This window comes from Palaemon carinicauda, chromosome 6, assembly GCF_036898095.1.
Source record: "Palaemon carinicauda isolate YSFRI2023 chromosome 6, ASM3689809v2, whole genome shotgun sequence".
Lineage (NCBI taxonomy): Eukaryota > Metazoa > Arthropoda > Malacostraca > Decapoda > Palaemonidae > Palaemon > Palaemon carinicauda.
In genome coordinates, this window is record NC_090730.1 from 115,118,101 (window position 1) to 115,141,109 (window position 23,009).

A 23,009-nucleotide genomic window follows, 5' to 3' on the forward strand; every position below is an offset into this window, starting at 1 on the left:
TGAAGTACTTGTCATTCTTGGACGATGTACTCGTTACAAAGGGTTTGTCCTTTTTTGGTAGATAAACTTGCCACAAAGTGCTTGTTGTTATTTGGAAGATGAACTTGTGACAAAGCACTTGTCATTCTTTGAAATCTGTACTTGTCACAGAGCACCTTCATTCTTCATGTGTACTTGCAGTGAAGTTATTTTCATTCTTTGGAAGCTATTCTAGCCACAAAGCACTTTTTATTCTCTGGGATATTAACTTGCAAATAAAGTTGAGATTCTGAGGGCCCATATGTGAACAAGATCCTGTCCATAAGATGTCCAGGGTGCAATTACAGTACCTCCACCTCTTGGTTACTCTAGTGTATGCACACACACTTATGGACAAGCGCGCTTATCTGTTCTCCAGCACCCTTCATACCACAGTAGTGAACTTATGATTTCACCCTCACCTGGTGACGAATACTCTCCTGGGGGCTCATACGTTCTCATACGTTCTCATATGCTCATGCGCTTATGTTCGTGCATGCTCTGCTAATATTTAGCGCTCATCAAAAATAGAAAGCAAACCTTGACATTCACTCTCTCCCGGTAAGAAATTCTCTGACCACGAGTCAGTGTATGTGTGAGCACACCCCTGGCCATAAGCACATTCTTTGGCTCTCTTTCTCACAAGAATAGAGACAAGCTGGATTGGGCTTATCCCCATTGGCGTAACTTCTTACTTGTTTAAGAGAACGTACCGGTTTTCAAGCAATTTCCCCTTTCACCATCAGGGTTGATCTCACTGAAGGAGTTCCTCGCCCTTATAGTGTAAATGCAAACCAAGAACAAGATGGTCCACAGATCCTTCCAGAGTGCACGGGATCAAAAAGCACCTCCAAGGTTTCTAGGCTTTAAGTAACACCTCATTGGAATCATAATCATCATCTCCTACGCCTATTGATGCAAAGGGCCTCGGTTAGATTTCGCCAGTATTCTATCAATAGTTCTCCATTCAATATAATTTACTCCACCCTTTATAGCCTTCAGCCATGTAGGCCTGGCCCTCCCAACTCTTCTAGTGGCTTGTGGAGCCCAGTTAAATGTTTGGTGAACTCATCTCTATCTACCCCTCACCATAATCTCATCTAAATATGGCACTCAAATAATCTCTCATAGTTTCATTTCTAATCCTGTCTTGCCATTCAACTCCAAATATTCTTTGTTCTCAAATCTACAAAATCTGTTGAAGATTGTTTCATTGTCATGCCATGACTCATGTCCATACAGTAACACCAATCTCACTAAAGTGATATATAGCCTGATTTTTATATGTAATTTCAGGTGATTTGATTATCTTTCTTTAAACTCCAATTATAAGGACCCTGTATTAGATATCATAATTCGTAGATATTTAAATGATTCTACCTCATTAATCCTTTCTCTTTCCAATAATATTTCCTCTTCCATTGCACATTCCATTCTCATCATCTCTGTCTTTCGTCTATTTATCTTGAGTCCAACTTCTGTGATATTTCATGAATTTTGGTTAGCAAGCATTGCAAATCCTGTGGTGTTCTGCTAAAAAAGACAGCATCATCAGCATACTCTAGGTCAGCTAATTTCCTATTACCAATTCAGTCCAATCCTTCTCCCCCATTCTCAACGGTTCTATGCGTTGCTAAATCCATGAGGAGGATAAACAGCATAGGTGACAAGACATTTCCTTAGAGTACTCTGCTGTTCATTGGAAATTAATTTGATAGGACACTCCTAACATTAACTTTGTCAATATCTTCTGACATTTACTTACAATCTGAAAATTTGTATTATAATTTTATAACATAGAATTGCATATGTTTTTCAAATGGAGCTCTATAATCATAAGATTACTGATATCATCATATATGACTTAAATCTACCTACCACTTTTTGTATTTGACATAGAACAACTGTTCAAAATGAAAAAATAATTTTGAAAACACTCCCATTTTTAAAGCTCTGCATGATTTTTCTTATTGTTTTATGTATAACAGAATTTAAGGTTTTTAGGACATAAAATGTACAGTATATTTTAAACTATAAACATTTTCAGTGGCATGTGTTCAATTGTAGCAGAGTAATAATATATTAGTGTGTTATTTCAGATTACAGCCGGAGCTGGAATGTCCGAATATACTGGTGGCGTGGCGAAAACTGTCTCTATGTTTTCCAAACTTATGAATCAAGGCTCTGCTCTTGTAGTAGAAGGTGTCAACTTTGTACTCAAAGAAAATGTAAGTGTGATATGAAATATATACAGTACAATTAGATGTTACTTGCTTTCAAAGTATTTCCTCACGAATTAATTTGAAAGTTTTAACTCTTAACCGGCAGGTGGGACTCAGTGTCCCAGCAAATACAATAGATCAGGGGATGAATAGTTTGGTATCATCCAAGGGAGTTATTTGATTATATACAGAGGCCAAAAAGATCCACATGGAGTACAAGGTGTGCCCAGGCAATTTACTGCCTAGGGGTTATCCCATTATGTGCTAGGGAAATGATGCCTAACAACAATAGCCACATCATTAGTTCCCAATCTTAAAGCAAAACTAATATTTTCTCGCTTATAAAACAAATTACCCAATATTGATATGTAAATGTAGATTGATATGCTGCTGAAAATACCAATATTACTTTACCTACTTTCTAAAAACAAGAAAAAAGTAAGTTTTTTTCCAAATTACGCATACCTATGTACATGATAACAGGCCTCATTTTCATTTTATATATCCACTTTGTTTCTTTTTAGCAGCCTTTCAGTAACCCTTCACATTTTTTACAGAAATAAGCACCGTACATAAATGTAATCCTAAATACTTTTTTAATTTTCTCAAGAATGATAGGTTTCCATCAAGAATACCATGTTGTTGTTTATATGGCAATCCATTCAGCCTTCTCTTACAAAACTTTGCTTATTCGTTTATTTCATTGACAAATTTGTCAATTATGACATCAATCAAGAAAACGTCATATTCTATGAGGTGTAAATTCCTAAAAGGTATGTTTACCAGATCTACATATTTCTGTAAAAATCTAAAATTAGTTCTAAAACTAAGCTTTTCAGGCAGATACACTTATGACCATAAGTTTCCTGTGTGCATTTGCACGTTGTTGTCGCTCGATATGTCACAACATCTGTCACTTTGCTGGTTACTGTCAATATCAAAATCACTAGCAGATAGTACTGTCATTAGCATTAGCCTGAGAAGCCATTTTAACAAATAAAGAAAAAAAATATTGAAAAATGTAGTGTCAGAACTTAATGGCACTGTAGTGTACTGCTAACACAATTCAGAAAAAAAAATTGATGTCTCCACCCACCCTCTGAAGTTGATGCTATCTTTTCCTCTTTATTTATCTTAGACTAATTATCTTGCAACTCTTTCCTCCAGATTCAAACTAATTGGCTATGAAATCTATCAGTGTCACTTATCCAGTCCCTAGAATGAGAGAAAATCCTCTAAAATTTTAAGAATAATGCTTCTATAATAGTAACACCGTTAAGAGCTCGCAGTGCATCGATAAAATCGATACGTAGCACCTATAGGGTTAAGATGTCCAAACATAAAGTCTTTGACTTTGTAATGCTAAAAGAAAAAAAAATAAAGAGTAAAACAAATTACAATGATGATGATACAACAGCAGTGCTAATAATAATACATTTATGGTTAAACTTCATGCTACTGAATTTTTTAAAAATTGCTTACCCCTTTAACTGAAATAATTTATTTTGCCAAAAAAGTGTGATTAAGTGCTTGAAACTGGAAATAAGATAGATATTTATAAAATACTGTACGGGAAAATTGAGCTCTCACCAGCCACGTAATAAGTTCTTGATAGAGTTGGCTGTCGTGTTTAGACGTAGATTCTGGATTGTCAGGTACTAAGCATGATTATGGTTGCCAAGCTTTGGCTTTATGTTTCTAGAAAACACTATACAGTATCTGTATATTTCTTATTATTTTCTATATTTTGTTTTTATTCCCGTACTAACGAACCTTCCGGTATTTATGTGGATTTATATGAATAACTCCACGTTTGTATTAGTTAGGGAAAAATACAAATTATCTCTGAATTTGTCGTATTAGTGAACTAATTTTTTATGGTTTCAATTTTTGTATCAAATTAAAGTATTTCAAGAAAGTATCCTATTTCAGAAACTTCCTATTACAAGAATAGTAGATCATCTCATGGAACTAAAAAATAGTGAGGAAGAAAAAGACTATAGGTACTTTGACCCAAAGTTACTTCGTCCTAATGATAACAGTGCTTCAACTCGGACAAGAACTCCTTTCCAGGTTTGTATTTTATTTTTCAGGAGTAATGCCACTTTTTTTTTAGTTATATGTGAAGCAATTACTTGTAAATCTCAGAGTTGATAGGTACTAGTTCAGATTGGCCTTTAATTATATATCCTTTTTCATAATCTTTTAATGACATAGATGGATTGATAAATAAGTAGCTTTTTCATCCTTGTCAGTTTTGCGGTCTTTTGCTCCCAAGTTTATGCAACACTAGAACCTATGTAATGTATCTTCCTTTTTGTTAGTGATGCAGATACTGTATATATGTTCGTTGTATAGTGTTAACCCATCGTTTATAATTGCCAAATTTGTGGTCTTCTTAAATCATAGACATTCCATTTCAGAAAATCAGTGAGAAAATATCTACAAGCTGGTTGGCAGCAAGGTACACAAATGCCTTCTATCAATGTTGTTGTCAGCCAGTTTCTCCTCTGTCACTCATAACTGATTGTAACTTTAATTTGCTCTGACAAAGTATCAAACCTTTGTTTTTTATTATGATTGTTCTTCACTTGCAAAGCTGTTTCAATTGGTGAACCTTGATAATGAAGTACTGTAATTATAGATGTGGTGTGTTTTACAAGGAGAGCTTAGCCTTTCACCTTGCTGGACACCTTACTTTATGTTCAACTGCCATCAAAGATAAACATTGTTGGTCTTCAGTACTTTACTTGGTTGTTGCTTTTGTTCTTGGAGGCCTTCAAGTCGGGAATACTTACAGTCTGTTCCTATGCATACCCACACCTTTTGTCCTTCAAAATAGGGTATATCTCCAACTGAGCTGGAACAGCAATTGAAAACATTAATGAGGTAGTTAACGACAGGTGTTGAGCATATATTTCTTATATCTCTTTTTACTAGGGTCTAGCAGGTGTGTAATTAGGTTCAGGCTCTTTGTGAACCACTAAGTTCCTGTTCGGAACACAAGGGAAATGATTTGCTGAACTGGACCATCTGGGGTCAAGTGTCTGAGAAGGTTGTCGCACTAATTCAATTTGCTCAGACGAGCTGTTTCAAAGGTGATTCACCCAAACATATCCGTTCTATATCTATTCACCTGTGGACTTTCGATGACATTCCAGAACCAAGGGTTTCTGCAACCCTGTAGATTGTCTTCTATAAGTATTAAAAGACAGGCTACCATTATTTTGTATCAAAAATTAATTTGCTAATGTTTATCAGGGTTAGTCTAAGAATGTATCAATAACTAGAACTAGCTAAGTTCATAATATTAAAACTTTTAACATGTCTTTTAAGGAAATGAATTTTCTCTTGAAAGTGTTCTTTTGAAAAGAATTTCCAATCTCAGCTTAATTTAGTATAGTTCTCAGCAAGCATCTGAGATTAGACATTTCCAGTACTGTACTTTCAAGTATTATAATTAATATACTGTATTCAAGCCAGTTTCTGTAGACCGCTGCCAGTAATCAGGTCAACCTATTAGGATTGGGATGTGATTTTACACAAGTAGTAGGTTCAATTTTGAATCTTTGGGGTTTTCTTACTTATAAATTTAACAGCTACTGTTTTTGAAGGTGGGTTTTGGAAATTTAAGTTGATTATCTTATTTGCCTTCATTCAGACCTAAATTGTTTTAAGACTAGGAGTCTGACAATTTACTTTTTCCTTTCGCCTTATTAGAAACTGTTACATTTCATGTGAGAATACTTGAATGGTTCATGTTCAGTAAGACACATTCAGTATGTTTTGAAAAAACAATGGACATTGCAGTTAGCGCCTCTAATTGACTATGAGAGATTAGAATGTCAATTCATTGTCTGTCCAAAAGGTCATGCATGTTCATGTTGAAAGTTTTGGGCTCAGGAACTCACCAAGTTTAGATCCAAATTTTATATAAACTTATAGATTAAGGTTCTAGATACAAGTATTAGGAGTAAACCTACATCTTTTGAATTTTGCAAAAAGGTTTATTGAGAAAGTATATTAAAGACAGTTCAATAATGTAACTTTGGTGTTAGATGGATATTATCTTGATAAATCCTGACTTTCTTATCAAGATTAATGGCCTCTAGGTGTTTTAGTGACTCCTGCTGTAGCTTTTTAAAGGTTTATGAATTAATTAGAGTGCGGGGAGCAGTTACTCTCCCCCCAGCTCCATCTCTTTGTCGATGTCTCTCAGGATGTAGATACAGGAGAGGAGGTTCCTAGCCCCCTCGTCCCGTCCCTTTTAGTCGCCTCTTACGACACGCAGGGATAACGTTGGCACTATTCTTGTTTTTATGCCCCCGATGCCTTAGATGACCGCGGAGGTAGCAGCAGTAGGGGATTCAGCATTATGAAGCCTCATCTGTGGTGGATAATGTGGGAGGTTGGGCTGTGACACCCTAGCAGTACCAGCTGAACTCGGTTGAGTCCCTTGTTAGGCTGTGAGGAACGTAGAGAGTAGAGGTCCCCTTTTTGTTTTTGTTTCTTTGTTGATGTCGGCTACCCCCCAAAATTGGGGGAAGTGCCATGGTATATGTATGTATGTATGTATGAATTAATTAAGTTATAGGTTTCTTTTCAATATTCCAAATATCATTAAAAAACAATCTGGAACCCTATTACCAAATCATTTTTAAGATGATTTTTATTACATTCTAGAGTTATTGAGTCTAGAATTCTAATAGTCTTATACATTTATAATTTTTGCTAACCCATCTCTTTCCTTCACTGGCATCCCACCTCCATCAGTGTGGGAGTAGGTAATATCAATATCAGGGGAGGTTCATAGAAATAAATAAAATTTTAATAAATTTTTTTCTTTCTATGTTCACCTGATGTTCATATACTGAACATGCCCACTTACCTCCCCACTAACTTGTGATGTCAAGGAATAGGAAATACTTTCACCTTAGAAACTGAAGAATTGGCAACTCCTATCGTGCTACTATTACCAGTAGATTGTCTCATTACTTTACTATGAGCTTATATCTTTTGAAAGAAAAGATTGAAATTTTTTTGGATTAACCGTTGATAAAAACAAGCTTGTGGAGAAAAAGCAATATGAACATCTGGTGAGTGTAGAAATAAAAACATTATCAAATTCTATTACTGTAATACTGTTCTAAAATATTTTGATATAGTTACCTAACTACTTTGTAGTACTACAGTATATCTATAAAAAAAGAACTTTTATTCCAAAGAAACATCTAGGTAACCATGCATTTCAGAGATAGAGGGTCTGAATTAGCAAAATTTTATTTTATTTCAGCATTTTTTGTACATATAGTATAATGATTTTGCATGTACATACAGTTTACTGTTCTTGATTTCAAGTATGGACAGACTACTGTATATACAGTACTACCGCTAGAGAATAATTGGGTTCTTTGACTGGCCAGACAGGACTACATTGGATCCCTCTCTCTGGTTATGGCTCATTTCATCTTTCCGACACATAAACAGAATAGTCTGGCATATTCTTTACACATACTCCTCTTTCCTCATACACTTGACAACATTGAAATTTCTAAACAATTCTTCTTCTTTCAAGAGGTTAGCTACTGCACTGTAATTGTTCTGTGGCTGCTTTCCTCTTGATAAGGGGAGAAGTAGAAGAGACTCTTTAGCTGTGGTAAACAGCTCCTCTTGGAGGACACTCCAAAATAAAACCATTGTTCTCTAGTCTTGGATAGTGCCATAGCCTCTGTACCATGGTCTTCCACTGTCTTGAGTTAGAGATCTCTTACTTGAGGATATACTGGGGAACATTATTTTATCTTTTTTCTCTTCCTCTTTTTATTTTCAAGTTTTTTATAGTTTCTATATGAAAGATTTATTTTAATGTTGCTATTGTTCTTAAACTTTGCTTGTAGTTTTTTCTTATTTCCTTTCCTTTCGGGGCTATTTTCCCTGTTGGAGCCCTTGGGCTTATAGCATCCTGCTTTTCCAACTAGGGTTGTAGTTTAGCAAGTAATAATAATAATAGTAATCTGTATATTTAATGTAACTTTCTGTTTTATAGATACACTCGATTTGTTATCCATGATTAATTAGTTTCCAAAAATAGCTGTGTATACAGTACTAAATTTGCTCTTACAGAATTAATTTTCTCCCATGAGAATAAAACTTTTTTCATATTATGACTAAACGGAACGCTATTTTGCCTACAATTAATAAATGTATTAATCATGCATTATTATATTTAATAACCTTGAGTTTGAAATTGAAATTAATATCAATATATATATAGTGAATTATGGTGAGTAACTCATGGAGTCATGTCAGTGAAAGAGGGATTTAGTCAATCATAAATACGTAATCGTATATTAATGTAATACCGTATTAACAATTTATTTAAACTTTAACTAAATGTCGTGTGTAATGTTCTGTATAAATAAATAACTCCTGATTGTATTTGATAATGATGCTTGTAATCCTCGTATATCAGTATAGTTTTAAGAAATAATAGCTAATTTTAATCTTTTCCCTTTACGTTTAATAAGTTGATCAATACTCTTACTTGCTTTTTAAATCAGATGATTGAGGCAAACTTCTGAAGAATATTTTCAATTTCCTAAAAGAACCAATTATTACTTGAAGTATCATTTCTAATTTACCATACTAATCTAAATAGTTTTATTTGAAAGAATTCTCTCATACTTTATCTACTGTTGAGTTTAATTGCATACTGTATAGAGTTTTATCGGATTTTCATCCATGTTGTCGATGCATGATAATTTATAGTTTTAGCTCTGAGCTGCTCAATTATAACGCTTAGTAAATTATTAATTTTTCTTACCTCTTGAATTTCATGAAGTCTTGTTTTATATTGTATTATAACATTACTTTCTCGGTTTTAAGACACTTTGCCATGTTATGTTATAAATTCGGCCATTTACATTTATTTACACAGTTTGTACATTTATAAATGCCCACAAATTTTTCTTTTTGTCTCCTATGGTTTTGGACACAGCTTTCCTAGATTCCACGCACAAAAGCGGCTATAAACATTGTTTTTCAATATTAATCTTACCCGATGATCATGTAGCTGTCAACTCCGTTGCCCGACAGAAATCTACGGTCGGGATACGCCAGCGATCGCTATCCAGGTGGGGGTGTACACAACAGCGCCATCTGTGAGCAGGTACTCAAGTACTTCTTGTCAACAAGAACTCAATTTTTCCTCTGTCGTGCCGCCGGCAAGACCTACTTGGATACGCTGTTGATTTTGGAGTTATTGTTCACGATTTGGTGATGTATTTGCTCTAAAGTTTAGCCTTCGCTGTTCAGGAAGCTTTATCCTTAGCTTAGCAAGCTTTTGGAATTAATTTGATTTATTGGTTAACGAACTTTGCTTCATTTTGGAATTCCCCCTTGACTACTTCTAAATTCAAGATGTCTGACCAGTCCCAAGTTCCTAAATACAGGCAGTGTAGTGTTAGGACTCGTACTAGGCGTCTTCCGAAGGCTTCTATAGATCCTCACACCGTATGTTCCAATTGTAGGGGTAAATCCTGTCAATTGGAAGATCGATGTGGGGAATGTGCTGGGCTTTCGGAATTCGATTTTAACGAATTCCTTAGATATGCACGTAGGTTAGAGAAGGAGAGAGATAGGAGGAGTTCTTCTCGCTCTGTGGATTTTTCCTCTCCCCATGCCCCTCAACCTTTTCCTTCCCCTGTGGTGGTGACTCCCGAACCTGCTACGAGTGCTCAGCCTGCAATGGCTGATATGTTGCGTGCCATTCAGGCTCTCGGTGAGAAGGTGGAGTCGTTGGTTAGTGACCGCAATCAGCTCTTGGCAGATGTCAGAGAGCTGAAAGCGAAGAGTGCAGTGGGAAGTGTTAGTGCTAGTGATGTGCATAGTGTCAGTGTCAGTGTTGCGCATGAGGGTACATCTGTGCGTGCCAGTCGTCCTCCCAGTCCGGGACCTCTTGCAAGCTCCCAAGCCCAGGGGAGAAGCAATGTCGAAGGACCAAAGGGTTCGGCAGGCCCTGATCGGCGCACGGATGTATCCTCAGTGGTTGCGGACGTATCTGTTAAGGATCGTCCCATCCACATACAGACGAATGAGCCCTTACATTCCTCGTCTGTGGAAGAAGTTTCCAGGAGGAAACGGTGGACCAAGGTCTCACGACCGCTCAAACGTAAGGTCCCTTCCGAGCTAGTCCAACGGCCCAGGTGTAGCCACTGGGTCAGTTCGGACTCGCCACAGTCATCTGATGACTGCACACCTCCCAAGAGAGGTAGAGTGGTTCCTCAACAGGCTACTGCTCCGTCTGTTGTTGCTCCAACCACAGTAGACCCTAAGTGGTCCATGCTGCAGACTATGCAGTCTCAGCTTGCGGCATTCATGCAGGAGTATCATGCCGAGAAAGTTAACACCTCTCCTGTTAACCTACAACCCGCAGAGGTTGTGCGCTCAGCAGATACTGCGGCTGCCTGCTCCCACACTCCACCTGTGAGAGCTCCTCCACCGATGCGCAGTCCTCCCTGCCAGACGCATGTTCTTGCTGCACCATCTGCTAACATGCGTGAGCTGCCGCATCAGGAGTTGCCGGGTTCCAGCACTATGCGGCATTCTCCTCAGCCCATGCAGCATGCTCTGCATACCTTACAGCATGCTCCGCATACCATGCAGCATGAGCCGCATTCCTTACAGCATGCTCTGCATACCATACCGCATGCTCCTCAACCCACCGCAGCCCCTCCCACACACCAGCCCTCTGCTATTGTTGTTGCCAGCTCGCAGACCGACCAGCAGAGGCATGATGTTGGATCCGCAGGTACGCATGCACCCGTTCTGCCGGATTCAGCCGTTCAGCTTGCTGCTCTGCCTTTGCCACTCACAACTCAACTTTCGGATGATGATGTATCGGATGATGAAGCTGCACATCTGGATGAACCTCACTCTGATATTGAAGGACACAAGTCTTCGCCACCCTCCTTAGACTTTCGCAAAGTCCTTGCCTTGTTCAGGGACTTGTATCCTGAGCATTTTGTGTCTGCAACCCCTCGTTCTCCTCCCTCCGAGTTTGCTCTGGGCATGCAGTCTGCTGCGCCTGCCTTCACCAAGCTTGTTCTCGCCAGATCATCTAGGAGAGCTTTGAGGGTTATGGGGGACTGGTTGCATTCCAAGAAGCAACTGGGAAGGACCTCTTTTGTGTTTCCTCCTCCCAAGCTTGCTTCTAAGTCGAGCGTCTGGTATGCCACGGGAGAGGAACCCGGCTTGGGGGTTCCTGCCTCTGCCCAGGCCGACTTCTCAAGTCTGGTTGACTCTCCCCGCAGGTTGGCTATGAGACGTTCAAAGATCTGCTGGTCCTTTTCCGATTTAGATCATCTGTTGAAGGGAGTCTTTCGTGCCTTCGAGATATTCAACTTCCTCGATTGGTGTTTGGGAGCCTTAAGCAGGAAGACTTCCCCTTCAGATAAGGACTCGGCCATGCTGATCATGTCTAGCATGGACAAGGCAATTCGGGATGGGTCTGGTGAACTTGCGGCTTCATATGTATCAGGAGTCCTTAAGAAGAGAGAACATCTTTGCTCCTTCTTATCTGCTGGTATCACTCCTTGCCAGAAGTCAGAGTTGTTGTTTGCTCCTCTCTCCAAGTGTCTGTTTCCGGAGGAGTTGATTAAGGGGATGGCTGCCTCACTTATCCAGAAGGATACTCATGATCTGATGGCTTCTTCTGCACGTAAGGCTAAAACCTTACCTTCCGTGCCTAGACCCTTCCGCCCTGCAGCAGTTGACACACCTGCTTCTAGGTTCATCCCGCCCTTTCGTGGCAGAACCTCCAGCAGAGGAGGTACCCGTGCAGACAGTCACCGTGGCAAGTCCAAGAAGGGTTCCAAGTCCGCAAAAGGCAAGTTTTGACTTCCTTCCTCTCCAGACAGCAGTAGGAGCCAGACTCAAGACCTTCTGGCAAGCTTGGGAGAGCAGAGGTGCAGACGCTCAGTCTGTGAAGTGGCTAAGGGAGGGATACAGAATTCCGTTCTGCCGCAATCCCCCTCTAGCTACATCTCCCATCAACCTCTCTCCCAACTACAAGGAGAAGGACAAGAGGCTAGCGTTGCAACAAGAGGTGTCGCTCTTGCTACAGAAGGAAGCGGTGGTCATAGTCCGGGATCATCAATCCCCGGGCTTTTACAACCGTCTCTTCCTGGTAGCCAAGAAGACAGGAGGTTGGAGACCGGTGCTGGACGTCAGTGCTCTCAATGCTTTTGTCACCAAGCAGACGTTCACGATGGAGACGACGAAGTCGGTCCTAGCAGCGGTCAGACAGGAGGACTGGATGGTCTCGTTAGACCTGAAAGACGCATACTTTCACGTCCCCATCCATCCAGACTCCCAACCTTTCCTAAGATTCGTCTTTGGAAAGGTTGTGTACCAGTTCCAAGCCCTGTGCTTTGGCCTAAGCACGGCACCTCTTGTGTTTACCAGACTGATGAGGAATATTGCGAAATTCCTTCACTTGGCAGACATCAGAGCCTCCCTCTATTTAGACGACTGGCTTTTAAGAGCTCCCACAAGTCGTCGCTGTCTGGAGAATCTCAGATGGACTATGGATCTGACCAAGGAACTGGGCCTCCTGGTCAATTTAGAGAAGTCCCAGCTCGTCCCATCCCAGACCATTGTCTACCTGGGTATGGAGATTCAGAGTCGAGCTTTTCGGGCTTTTCCGTCGGCCCCAAGGATCAACCAAGCCCTAGAATGCATCCAGAGCATGATGAGAAGGAACCGATGCTCAGTCAGGCAGTGGATGAGTCTAACAGGGACACTTTCATCGCTGGCCCTGTTCATCGAGTTAGGGAGACTCCACCTCCGCCCCCTTCAGTATCATCTAGCTGCTCACTGGATAAAGGACATGACGCTAGAGACGGTCTCAGTTCCTGTTTCCGAAGAGATGAGGTCTACTCTAACGTGGTGGAAGAACAGCATTCTTCTCAAGGAAGGTCTACCATTGGCTGTTCAGACCCCCGACCACCGTCTCTTCTCGGACGCATCAGACACGGGCTGGGGTGCGACATTGGACGGACAGGAATGCTCGGGAACATGGAATCAGGAGCAAAGGACACTTCACATCAATTGCAAGGAGTTGTTGGCGGTTCATCTGGCCTTGATAAACTTCAAGTCCCTCCAGCTAAACAAGGTGGTGGAGGTGAACTCCGACAACACCACAGCCTTGGCTTACATCTCCAAGCAGGGAGGGACTCATTCGAGGAAGTTGTTCGAGATCGCAAGGGACCTCCTCATTTGGTCAAAAGATCGAAAGCGCACGCTGGTAACGAGGTTCATTCAGGGCGATATGAATGTCATGGCAGATCGCCTCAGCCGGAAGGGTCAGGTCATCCCCACAGAGTGGACCCTTCACAAGAATGTTTGCAGCAGACTTTGGGCCCTGTGGGGTCAGCCAACCATAGATCTGTTCGCTACCTCGATGACCAAGAGGCTCCCGTTGTATTGTTTTCCGATTCCAGACCCAGCAGCAGTTCACGTGGATGCCTTTCTGCTGGATTGGTCCCATCTCGACCTGTATACATTCCCGCCGTTCAAGATTGTCAACAGGGTACTTCAGAAGTTCGCCTCTCACAAAGGGACACGGCTGACGTTGGTTGCTCCCCTCTGGCCCGCGAGAGAATGCACAGAGGTACTGCAATGGCTGGTCGACGTTCCCAGGACTCTTCCTCTAAGAGTGGACCTTCTGCGTCAACCTCACGTAAAGAAGGTACACCCAAACCTCCACGCTCTTCGTCTGACTGCCTTCAGACTATCGAAAGACTCTCAAGAGCTAGAGGCTTTTCGAAGGAGGCAGCCAGAGCGATTGCCAGAGCAAGGAGGACATCCACTCTCAGAGTCTATCAGTCTAAATGGGAAGTCTTCCGAAGCTGGTGCAAGGCCAATGCAGTTTCCTCAACCAGTACCACTGTAACCCAGATTGCTGACTTCCTGTTACATCTAAGGAACGTAAGATCCCTATCAGCTCCTACGATCAAGGGTTACAGAAGTATGTTGGCAGCGGTTTTCCGCCACAGAGGCTTGGATCTTTCCACCAACAAAGATCTGAAGGACCTCCTTAGGTCTTTTGAGACCTCAAAGGAACGTCGGTTGTCCACTCCAGGCTGGAATCTAGACGTGGTCCTAAGGTTCCTTATGTCATCAAGATTTGAACCGCTCCAATCAGCCTCTTTTAAGGACCTCACATTAAAAACTCTTTTCCTCGTGTGCTTAGCAACAGCTAAAAGAGTAAGTGAGATCCACGCCTTCAGCAGGAACATAGGTTTCACATCTGAAACGGCTACATGTTCCTTGCAGCTCGGTTTTTTGGCTAAAAACGAGCTTCCTTCACGTCCTTGGCCTAAGTCGTTCGAGATCCCAAGCCTGTCCAACATGGTGGGGAACGAACTGGAGAGAGTACTTTGCCCAGTTAGAGCTCTTAGGTACTATCTAAGAAGGTCAAAACCATTACGAGGACAATCAGAAGCCTTATGGTGTGCTATCAAGAAGCCTTCTCTACCAATGTCTAAGAACGCAGTTTCTTACTACATCAGGCTTCTGATTAGAGAAGCGCATTCTCATCTGAAGGAAGAAGACCTTGCTTTGCTGAAGGTAAGGACACATGAAGTGAGAGCTGTGGCTACTTCAGTGGCCTTCAAACAGAACCGTTCTCTGCAGAGTGTTATGGATGCAACCTATTGGAGAAGCAAGTCAGTGTTCGCATCATTCTATCTCAAAGATGTCCAGTCTCTTTACGAGAACTGCTACACCCTGGGACCATTCGTAGCAGCGAGTGCAGTAGTAGGTGAGGGCTCAGCCACTACATTCCCATAATCCCATAACCTTTTTAACCTTTCTCTTGAATACTTTTTATTGTTGTTCTTTGGGTTGTACGGTCGGCTAAGAAGCCTTCCGCATCCTGGTTGATTTGGCGGGTGGTCAATTCTTTCTTGAGAAGCGCCTAGGTTAGAGGTTGTGATGAGGTCCTTTAGTATGGGTTGCAGCCCTTTATACTTCAGCACCTAAGAGTCGTTCAGCATCCTAAGAGGACCGCTAGGCTCAGTAAGGAAGACGTACTTAATAAAGGCAGAGTAATGGTTCAAGTCGACTTCCTTACCAGGTACTTATTTATTTTATATTTGTTATTTTGAATAACTAATAAAATGAAATACGGGATACTTAGCTTCTTTGTTAACATGTATGCTGGTCTCCACCCACCACCCTGGGTGTGAATCAGCTACATGATCATCGGGTAAGATTAATATTGAAAAATGTTATTTTCATTAGTAAAATAAATTTTTGAATATACTTACCCGATGATCATGAATTAAAGAACCCGCCCTTCCTCCCCATAGAGAACCAGTGGACCGAGGAGAAAATTGAGTTCTTGTTGACAAGAAGTACTTGAGTACCTGCTCACAGATGGCGCTGTTGTGTACACCCCCACCTGGATAGCGATCGCTGGCGTATCCCGACCGTAGATTTCTGTCGGGCAACGGAGTTGACAGCTACATGATCATCGGGTAAGTATATTCAAAAATTTATTTTACTAATGAAAATAACATTTTTCTTACTTCAGCTACAGCTTTTTATATTAGTCAGTATGTTTCCTACTATGGTTAAAATACAAGCAAAACAGTTGCCATCCAAGCCGAGTGTTCATAACATAACAGTTGATTTTAGTTCAGTTGTTATTGTGGCTGTTTGGGTTAACAATGATTAAAACTAACGATACTTCTATCATTCTCTTTTACTCTTTTAACTTATTGAACTAGAAGATGGCTTAAAGAAATGGAGTAAAGGTGGTTTGTCTATTGTAATTTGGTTTCTCAAGTAAAGGAACTCGCAGGATACACTAGATATATGATAGAAATATTATTTTATGGGTGAAAATTTTAGGGTCTTGCTATTCATGACATTGGCTGTGGTAACATTTGTTCTAAGTGTAGAATTGAGTTTAACCCTGTTCAAATGATGAGTACATTTCTCTTATCTCTATAATTGTACGATGGCTAGTAGAAGTACACACGATGTAAACAAACTTCATAATGGTAATTTGTCTGCTTTTAATGGTACATTTTGTTTTTATTAATAATACTTGATAATTTTTAGCATTACTTTATTTCAATAGTGTAATGTACAGTGTTATTTGCTGATTACTAATGCTTAATTTCATGATTTCACTTGTGCTTTTTAACATTACGCTATATTTCTAATTAAATTTCATTTTTTCAATATTAAACTTACCCGATGATCATATAGCTGTCAGCTCTGTTGCCCGACAGAAAAACCTACGGGCGGAATACGCCAGCGATCGCTATACAGGTGGGGGTGTACATCAACAGCGCCATCTGTCAAGTAGGTACTCAAGTACTCGATGTCAACAAAGAACCAATTTTCTCTCTGTCGTGCCACTGGCAAGACCTACTAAATACGCTGTTACTAACTGGATTTGTTTTCACAACTATTTGGTGAAGTACACTATTCCAGTTTTGAGCTTTCGCTATGCAGGGGTTTTATCTTCATTTCAAAACTTGAACTCGTTTTGGATAGATTTTATTATGGTGACAAAGAGAGTATGGACTCTCTTTCACTTTTAAATGGCCGACCCTTCCCTTAGACGGAAGTGTGTTTAGGTTTTTAGTAATTTTGCTTAACACGTTATAGATCTTTATATTTTATATCTCTCCGCCTTTATTAGGCCTCTTCGATTAACTTTCCTTTTATTATAAACATATAAAAATAAATTTTTATGTTTTGTTTATTTGCGACCTTTCCTTTTAGTAGGCGGTCCTAACTTGGAACCGAAGTTAATCAACGTTGAGCCCGTTATATCGTATTTAACCTTTAAAGAATTTAAAACTTTTTAAATTTAATGTTTTATGAAAGAATTTCTTTGATAGTCTCGTACTGTTTTCAAAGATGAACTAACGTTTAGTTTTTTAGTCTACGCAGTTGTTGACGTTCAGGACGTTCAACTTGCGCTCTATCGTTACGATAGAGAGAGAGTGTATCACGGTTTCACTTTGCAGTAAGAGTAAACCTATTCTAGCGTTTCGTTCATTCTTTCTTAGCTTAAATGGTTTAAATTCTAAATTAAAGGAACTTTTTATTTGGAAAACCTTTCAGTTTTTTCCTTTAGCAAATAACATGTTTTGACGATATATAATTGGGCTCTTCTCTCAGGTGCAAAATCTAGAGAGAAAGAGAGAGATAGAGACGGAGGGAGAGAGAGGAGATAAAACGTTTCGTTCAAGCGGGTAACGTTGTTCTCGTTTTACTCTCCTCCCTAGTCGCTGTAGGGGAAGAAGGTAAAACGTTTCTAGGGTTTTATTCTTGTTCCCAGGCTATGTGCGGTGAGAGATTGTAAACGTAGTTTATTTGATCTAGTGTTTAGTCTCTTTCCCAGCCACTGAATTCTTTATCTTTATATATGTTTTCTGTTGCATTATACGACTGTTTTCGCAATTACTACCTTTTAATGAAGGGTAGGATTGCGTGTTTCAGGTAGAAATCAGTAAAAGTTTCGATTTCAGTGAAATAAGTGCAAAACAGAAAATCAAAGTGATAAAGTGATATGCGCAAAGTGTTACAGTGTTGCGTCCGAGGGTTCGTCTGTTCGTGCCTGTCGTTCACCTAGTCCGGGACCTCTTGCAAGCTCCCAAGTCCAGGGGAGAAGTAATGTCGAACGACTTATGGGTTCTTCAGGCCTTGATCAGCGAACAGACGTTTTTCCCTCCGTGGTTTCGGGCGTATCTACCCAAGATCGCCCCACCCACACAAAGACGAGAGAGCCCATTTACTTCTCGTCTGCGGAAGAGGTTTCTCGTAAGAAACCTTGGACCAAGGTCTCGCAGCTTATTAAGTGCAAGTCGGTCCCTTCCGCGCAAGTCCAACGGCCCAGGTGTAGCCACTGGGTCAGTTCGGACTCGCTGCAGTCATCCGACGACTGCACACCTCCCAAGAGAGGCAAGGTGGTACCGCAACAGGCAGTAACTCCGTCTGTTGCCGCACCCGCTGTTTTAGACCCTCAGTCACAACGGACAGTAGCTCCGTCTGTTGCCGCTTTTGTAGACCCTGAGTGGTCTTTACTGCAGTCTATGCAGACTCAGTTAGCTGCGGTTATGCAGGAGTTTCGTGCGGAGAAGGTTAACGCTGCACCCGTTAGCCTACAACCTGCCACGGTTGTGCGCCCAGCTCACGCTGAGGCTGCCTGCTCCCACACTCCGGCTGCGGAGAGGTTGGCGCTGCACCCGTTAGCCTACAACCTGCCACGGTTGTGCGCCCAGCTCACGCTGAGGCGGCCTGCTCCCACACTCCGGCTGCGGAGAGGTTGGCGCTGCACCCGTTAGCCTACAACCTGCCACGGTTGTGCGCCCAGCAGACGCTGAGGCTGCCTGCTCCCACACTCCGGCTGTGAGAGCTCCTCCACCCATGCGCAGTCGACCCTGCCAGACGCATGCTGACTCCCACAGACGCACGGAGCACTCCGTTGCTGTGCGTGAGCTACCACAACAACAGGAGGGTGGAGTTAAGCTGCCGTGTTTTGACACGGTGCGTCAGCCTCCGCAACCCACTGTGGTTACCGCCACTCACCCGCAGCAGACTAGTCAGTCAGGAGTTGAGGCTTCCCCACACAGCTTTGGTTGTTGCCAGCTCACAGACTGTCAAGCAGTTACATGACGTTGCCTTCTGGTCTGCTACTAATGCACCAGTGCTGTATGTCCTCACGCACCTGTTGTGGTTGACAGTTCAGTTTTTTTGACAGTTCACAGACTGTCAAGCAGTTACATAACGTTGCCTTCTGGTCTGCTGCTAATGCACCAGTGCTGTATGTCCTCACGCACCTGTTGTGGTTGACAGTTCAGTTTTTGACAGTTCACAGACTGTCAAGCAGTTACATAACGTTGCCTTCTGGTCTGCTGCTTATGCACCAGTGAGACCCTCACTGAGATAACCTAGCTTTTCTCGGACAAGGTTCCTGTGGATGAGAAAGTGCTGTTCTCCCTCCTACTGATATTCCTTTGAGGACTCTGTCATTTGGAGAGGAGCCTTAAGCTGCTTAGCCTCCTATGGACTTTAATTAAAGCATAACAAGGCTTCCAGGGATGGTAAATGGTTCCGCTTCAGTCGCTAACCCCGTCTGTTGCCACACCTGCTCCCGTAGACCCTAATGGGCTTTGCTGCAAGACATGCAGTCCAAGCTTGTGTCCTTGATAGAGGACTTTTTACGGAGAAGAACCTTCTGGCCAACAACCTTCCTACCGGTTGGTTGTGCGCCCTGTTGACACTGAGGTATCCTACTCGCGTCCGCCAGTTGAGGTGGTTCCTCCACCGATGCGACCCAGTGTGGGTTGCCAGTCGCACGTTGACGTTAAGCGACGCTCGGAGGTGGTTGTTGAAGTGTGTCACTAGGAAGACGTTCAACAACCAGCAGAGGTGACTTGTTGTGACGCAGTGCGTCAACCTCAGCAACCCGGTAGGGTGTTGACTGCATAACCCAGACAGTCTAGACAGTTTCGGGTTGACGCTGTACTTCCTCGCGTCCCCATGGTTGACAGTTCACAGACTGTGCAGCAGTACCATGATATTGCGTCCGGCTCCGTCACGCATCCACCAGTGCGACCGGATTCAGCGAGTCAGACGTTGCCCACTCCGTTGCCGTTTCCTCATCAGTTTCGGATAAGGAACCCTCTGATGAGGACGTTGCTGAACTAGACGATCAACCCCCAGCCCTGCTATACATCCAGAAGATGCTGAAGAAGGAACGCTGCCCTGTCAGGCTGTGGATGAGTCGGGTAAGGACACTATCATCCGTGGTTCTTTTGTGTCACTTGGAAGACTACACCTCCGTCCTCTTCTGTATCATCTAGCTTTTCCCTGAAAAAAGGACAAGACGCTAGAAGCGGTCTCGATCCCGGTTTCCGGAAAGATAAAGTCTGGTCTGACTTGGTGAAAGGACTTTATCAACCTTAGAAAGGGTCTTCCCCTGACTGTTCAGACTCCCAACCACGTTCTCTTCTCGGACGCATCGGACGTAGGCTGGGGTGCGACATTAGGCGGTAGGGAATGCTCGGGATTATGGAACTCGAGTCAAAGGACAATGCATTTCAACTGCAAGAAGCTACTGGCAGTACGTCTGACCTGGAAAAGCTTCAGGTCTCTCCTTCAAGGCAAAGTGGTGGAGGTGAACTCGGACAACACCCGGCTTTGACGTACATCTCCAAGCAAGGAGGGACCTACTCTCTGACATGGTACGAGATCGCAAGGGACCTCCTCACCTGGTCAACAGGTCTAGACTTTTCACTAGTAACGAGGTTCATCCAAGACAACTTGAATGTCATAGCAGATTGTCTCAGTAGGAAGGGACAAATAATTCCAACAGATTGGACCCTCCACAAGGATGTATGCAAGAGACTTTGGGCCACCTGGGGCCAGCCAACCATAGATCTCTTCGCAACCTCGATGACCAAGAGGCTCCCAATAGTTTGCTCACCTATCCCGGACCCAGCAGTAGTTCATATAGATGCCTTTCTACTAGATTGGTCACATCTAGATCTATATGCATTCCCACCGTCCAAGATTGTCAACAAGGTACTGCAGAAGTTCGCCTCTCACGAAGGAACAAGGTTGACGCTAGTTGCTTCCCTCTGGCCCGCGAGAGAATAACTCACCGAGGTACTTCGATGGCTAGTAGACGTTCCCAGAACACTTCCCCTAAGGGTGGACCTTCTACGTCAGCCACGCGTAAAGAAGGTATACCAAGGCCTCCACGCTCTTCGTCTGACTGCCTTCAGATTATCGAAAGACTCTCGAGAGCTAGAGGCTTTTCGAAGGAGGCAACCAGAGCGTTTGCTAGAGCAAGGAGAACATCCACCCTTAGAATCTACCAATCGAAGTGGGAAATCTTCCGAAACTGGTGCAAGTCAGTATCCGTATCCTCGACCAGTACCTCTGTAACTCAAATAGCTGACTTTCTCTTATTTCTGAGGAAAGAACGATCTCTTTCAGCTCCCACTATCAAGGGTTACAGAAGCATGTTGGCATCAGTCTTCCGTCACAGAGGTTTAGATCTTTCCAACAATAAAGATCTACAAGACCTCCTTAAGTCTTTTGAGACCACGAAGGAGCGTCGTTTGGTTACACCTGGTTGGAATTTAGACGTGGTACTAAGATTCCTTATGTCAGACAGGTTCGAACCGCTTCAATCAGCCTCCCTGAAAGATCTCACCTTTAAGACTCTTTTCCTGATATGCTTAACCACAGCTAAAAGAGTCAGTGAGATTCATGCCTTCAGCAAGAACATCGGATTCTCATCCGAAACGGCTACGTGTTCTACAACTTGGTTTTCTAGCCAAACACGAGCTGCCTTCTCGGCCTTGACCAATATCGTTCGATATTCCAAACTTATCGCATGGTTTGAAATGAACTAGAAAGAGTATTATGTCCTGTAAGAGCTCTTAAGTTCTATTTAAAAACCTTTACGTTGCCACACCCGCTGTTTTAGACCCTCAGTCACAACGGACAGTAGCTCCGTCTGTTGCCGCTTTTGTAGACCCTGAGTGGTCTTTACTGCAGTCTATGCAGACTCAGTTAGCTGCGGTTATGCAGGAGTTTCGTGCGAAGAAGGTTAACGCTGCACCCGTTAGCCTACAACCTGCCACGGTTGTGCGCCCAGCTCACGCTGAGGCTGCCTGCTCCCACACTCCGGCTGCGGAGAGGTTGGCGCTGCACCCGTTAGCCTACAACCTGCCACGGTTGTGCGCCCAGCTCACGCTGAGGCGGCCTGCTCCCACACTCCGGCTGCGGAGAGGTTGGCGCTGCACCCGTTAGCCTACAACCTGCCACGGTTGTGCGCCCAGCAGACGCTGAGGCTGCCTGCTCCCACACTCCGGCTGTGAGAGCTCCTCCACCCATGCGCAGTCGACCCTGCCAGACGCATGCTGACTCCCACAGACGCACGGAGCACTCCGTTGCTGTGCGTGAGCTACCACAACAACAGGAGGGTGGAGTTAAGCTGCCGTGTTTTGACACGGTGCGTCAGCCTCCGCAACCCACTGTGGTTACCGCCACTCACCCGCAGCAGACTAGTCAGTCAGGAGTTGAGGCTTCCCCACACAGCTTTGGTTGTTGCCAGCTCACAGACTGTCAAGCAGTTACATGACGTTGCCTTCTGGTCTGCTACTAATGCACCAGTGCTGTATGTCCTCACGCACCTGTTGTGGTTGACAGTTCAGTTTTTTTGACAGTTCACAGACTGTCAAGCAGTTACATAACGTTGCCTTCTGGTCTGCTGCTAATGCACCAGTGCTGTATGTCCTCACGCACCTGTTGTGGTTGACAGTTCAGTTTTTGACAGTTCACAGACTGTCAAGCAGTTACATAACGTTGCCTTCTGGTCTGCTGCTTATGCACCAGTGAGACCCTCACTGAGATAACCTAGCTTTTCTCGGACAAGGTTCCTGTGGATGAGAAAGTGCTGTTCTCCCTCCTACTGATATTCCTTTGAGGACTCTGTCATTTGGAGAGGAGCCTTAAGCTGCTTAGCCTCCTATGGACTTTAATTAAAGCATAACAAGGCTTCCAGGGATGGTAAATGGTTCCGCTTCAGTCGCTAACCCCGTCTGTTGCCACACCTGCTCCCGTAGACCCTAATGGGCTTTGCTGCAAGACATGCAGTCCAAGCTTGTGTCCTTGATAGAGGACTTTTTACGGAGAAGAACCTTCTGGCCAACAACCTTCCTACCGGTT

At 42.9% G+C, this 23,009-nt stretch overlaps 1 protein-coding gene across 1 annotated transcript in view; it reads left to right on the plus strand.

Moving 5' to 3' along the window:
* LOC137642622 (sec1 family domain-containing protein 1-like) overlaps positions 1 to 23,009 on the plus strand; it is a 129,698-nt gene that overhangs the window by 91,530 nt on the left and 15,159 nt on the right. Inside the window, exons 11-12 of the mRNA XM_068375332.1 lie at positions 2,118 to 2,246; positions 4,173 to 4,313. Of these exons, the coding sequence (XP_068231433.1) occupies positions 2,118 to 2,246; positions 4,173 to 4,313 (270 nt within the window). The remainder of the gene's footprint in view (positions 1 to 2,117; positions 2,247 to 4,172; positions 4,314 to 23,009) is intronic.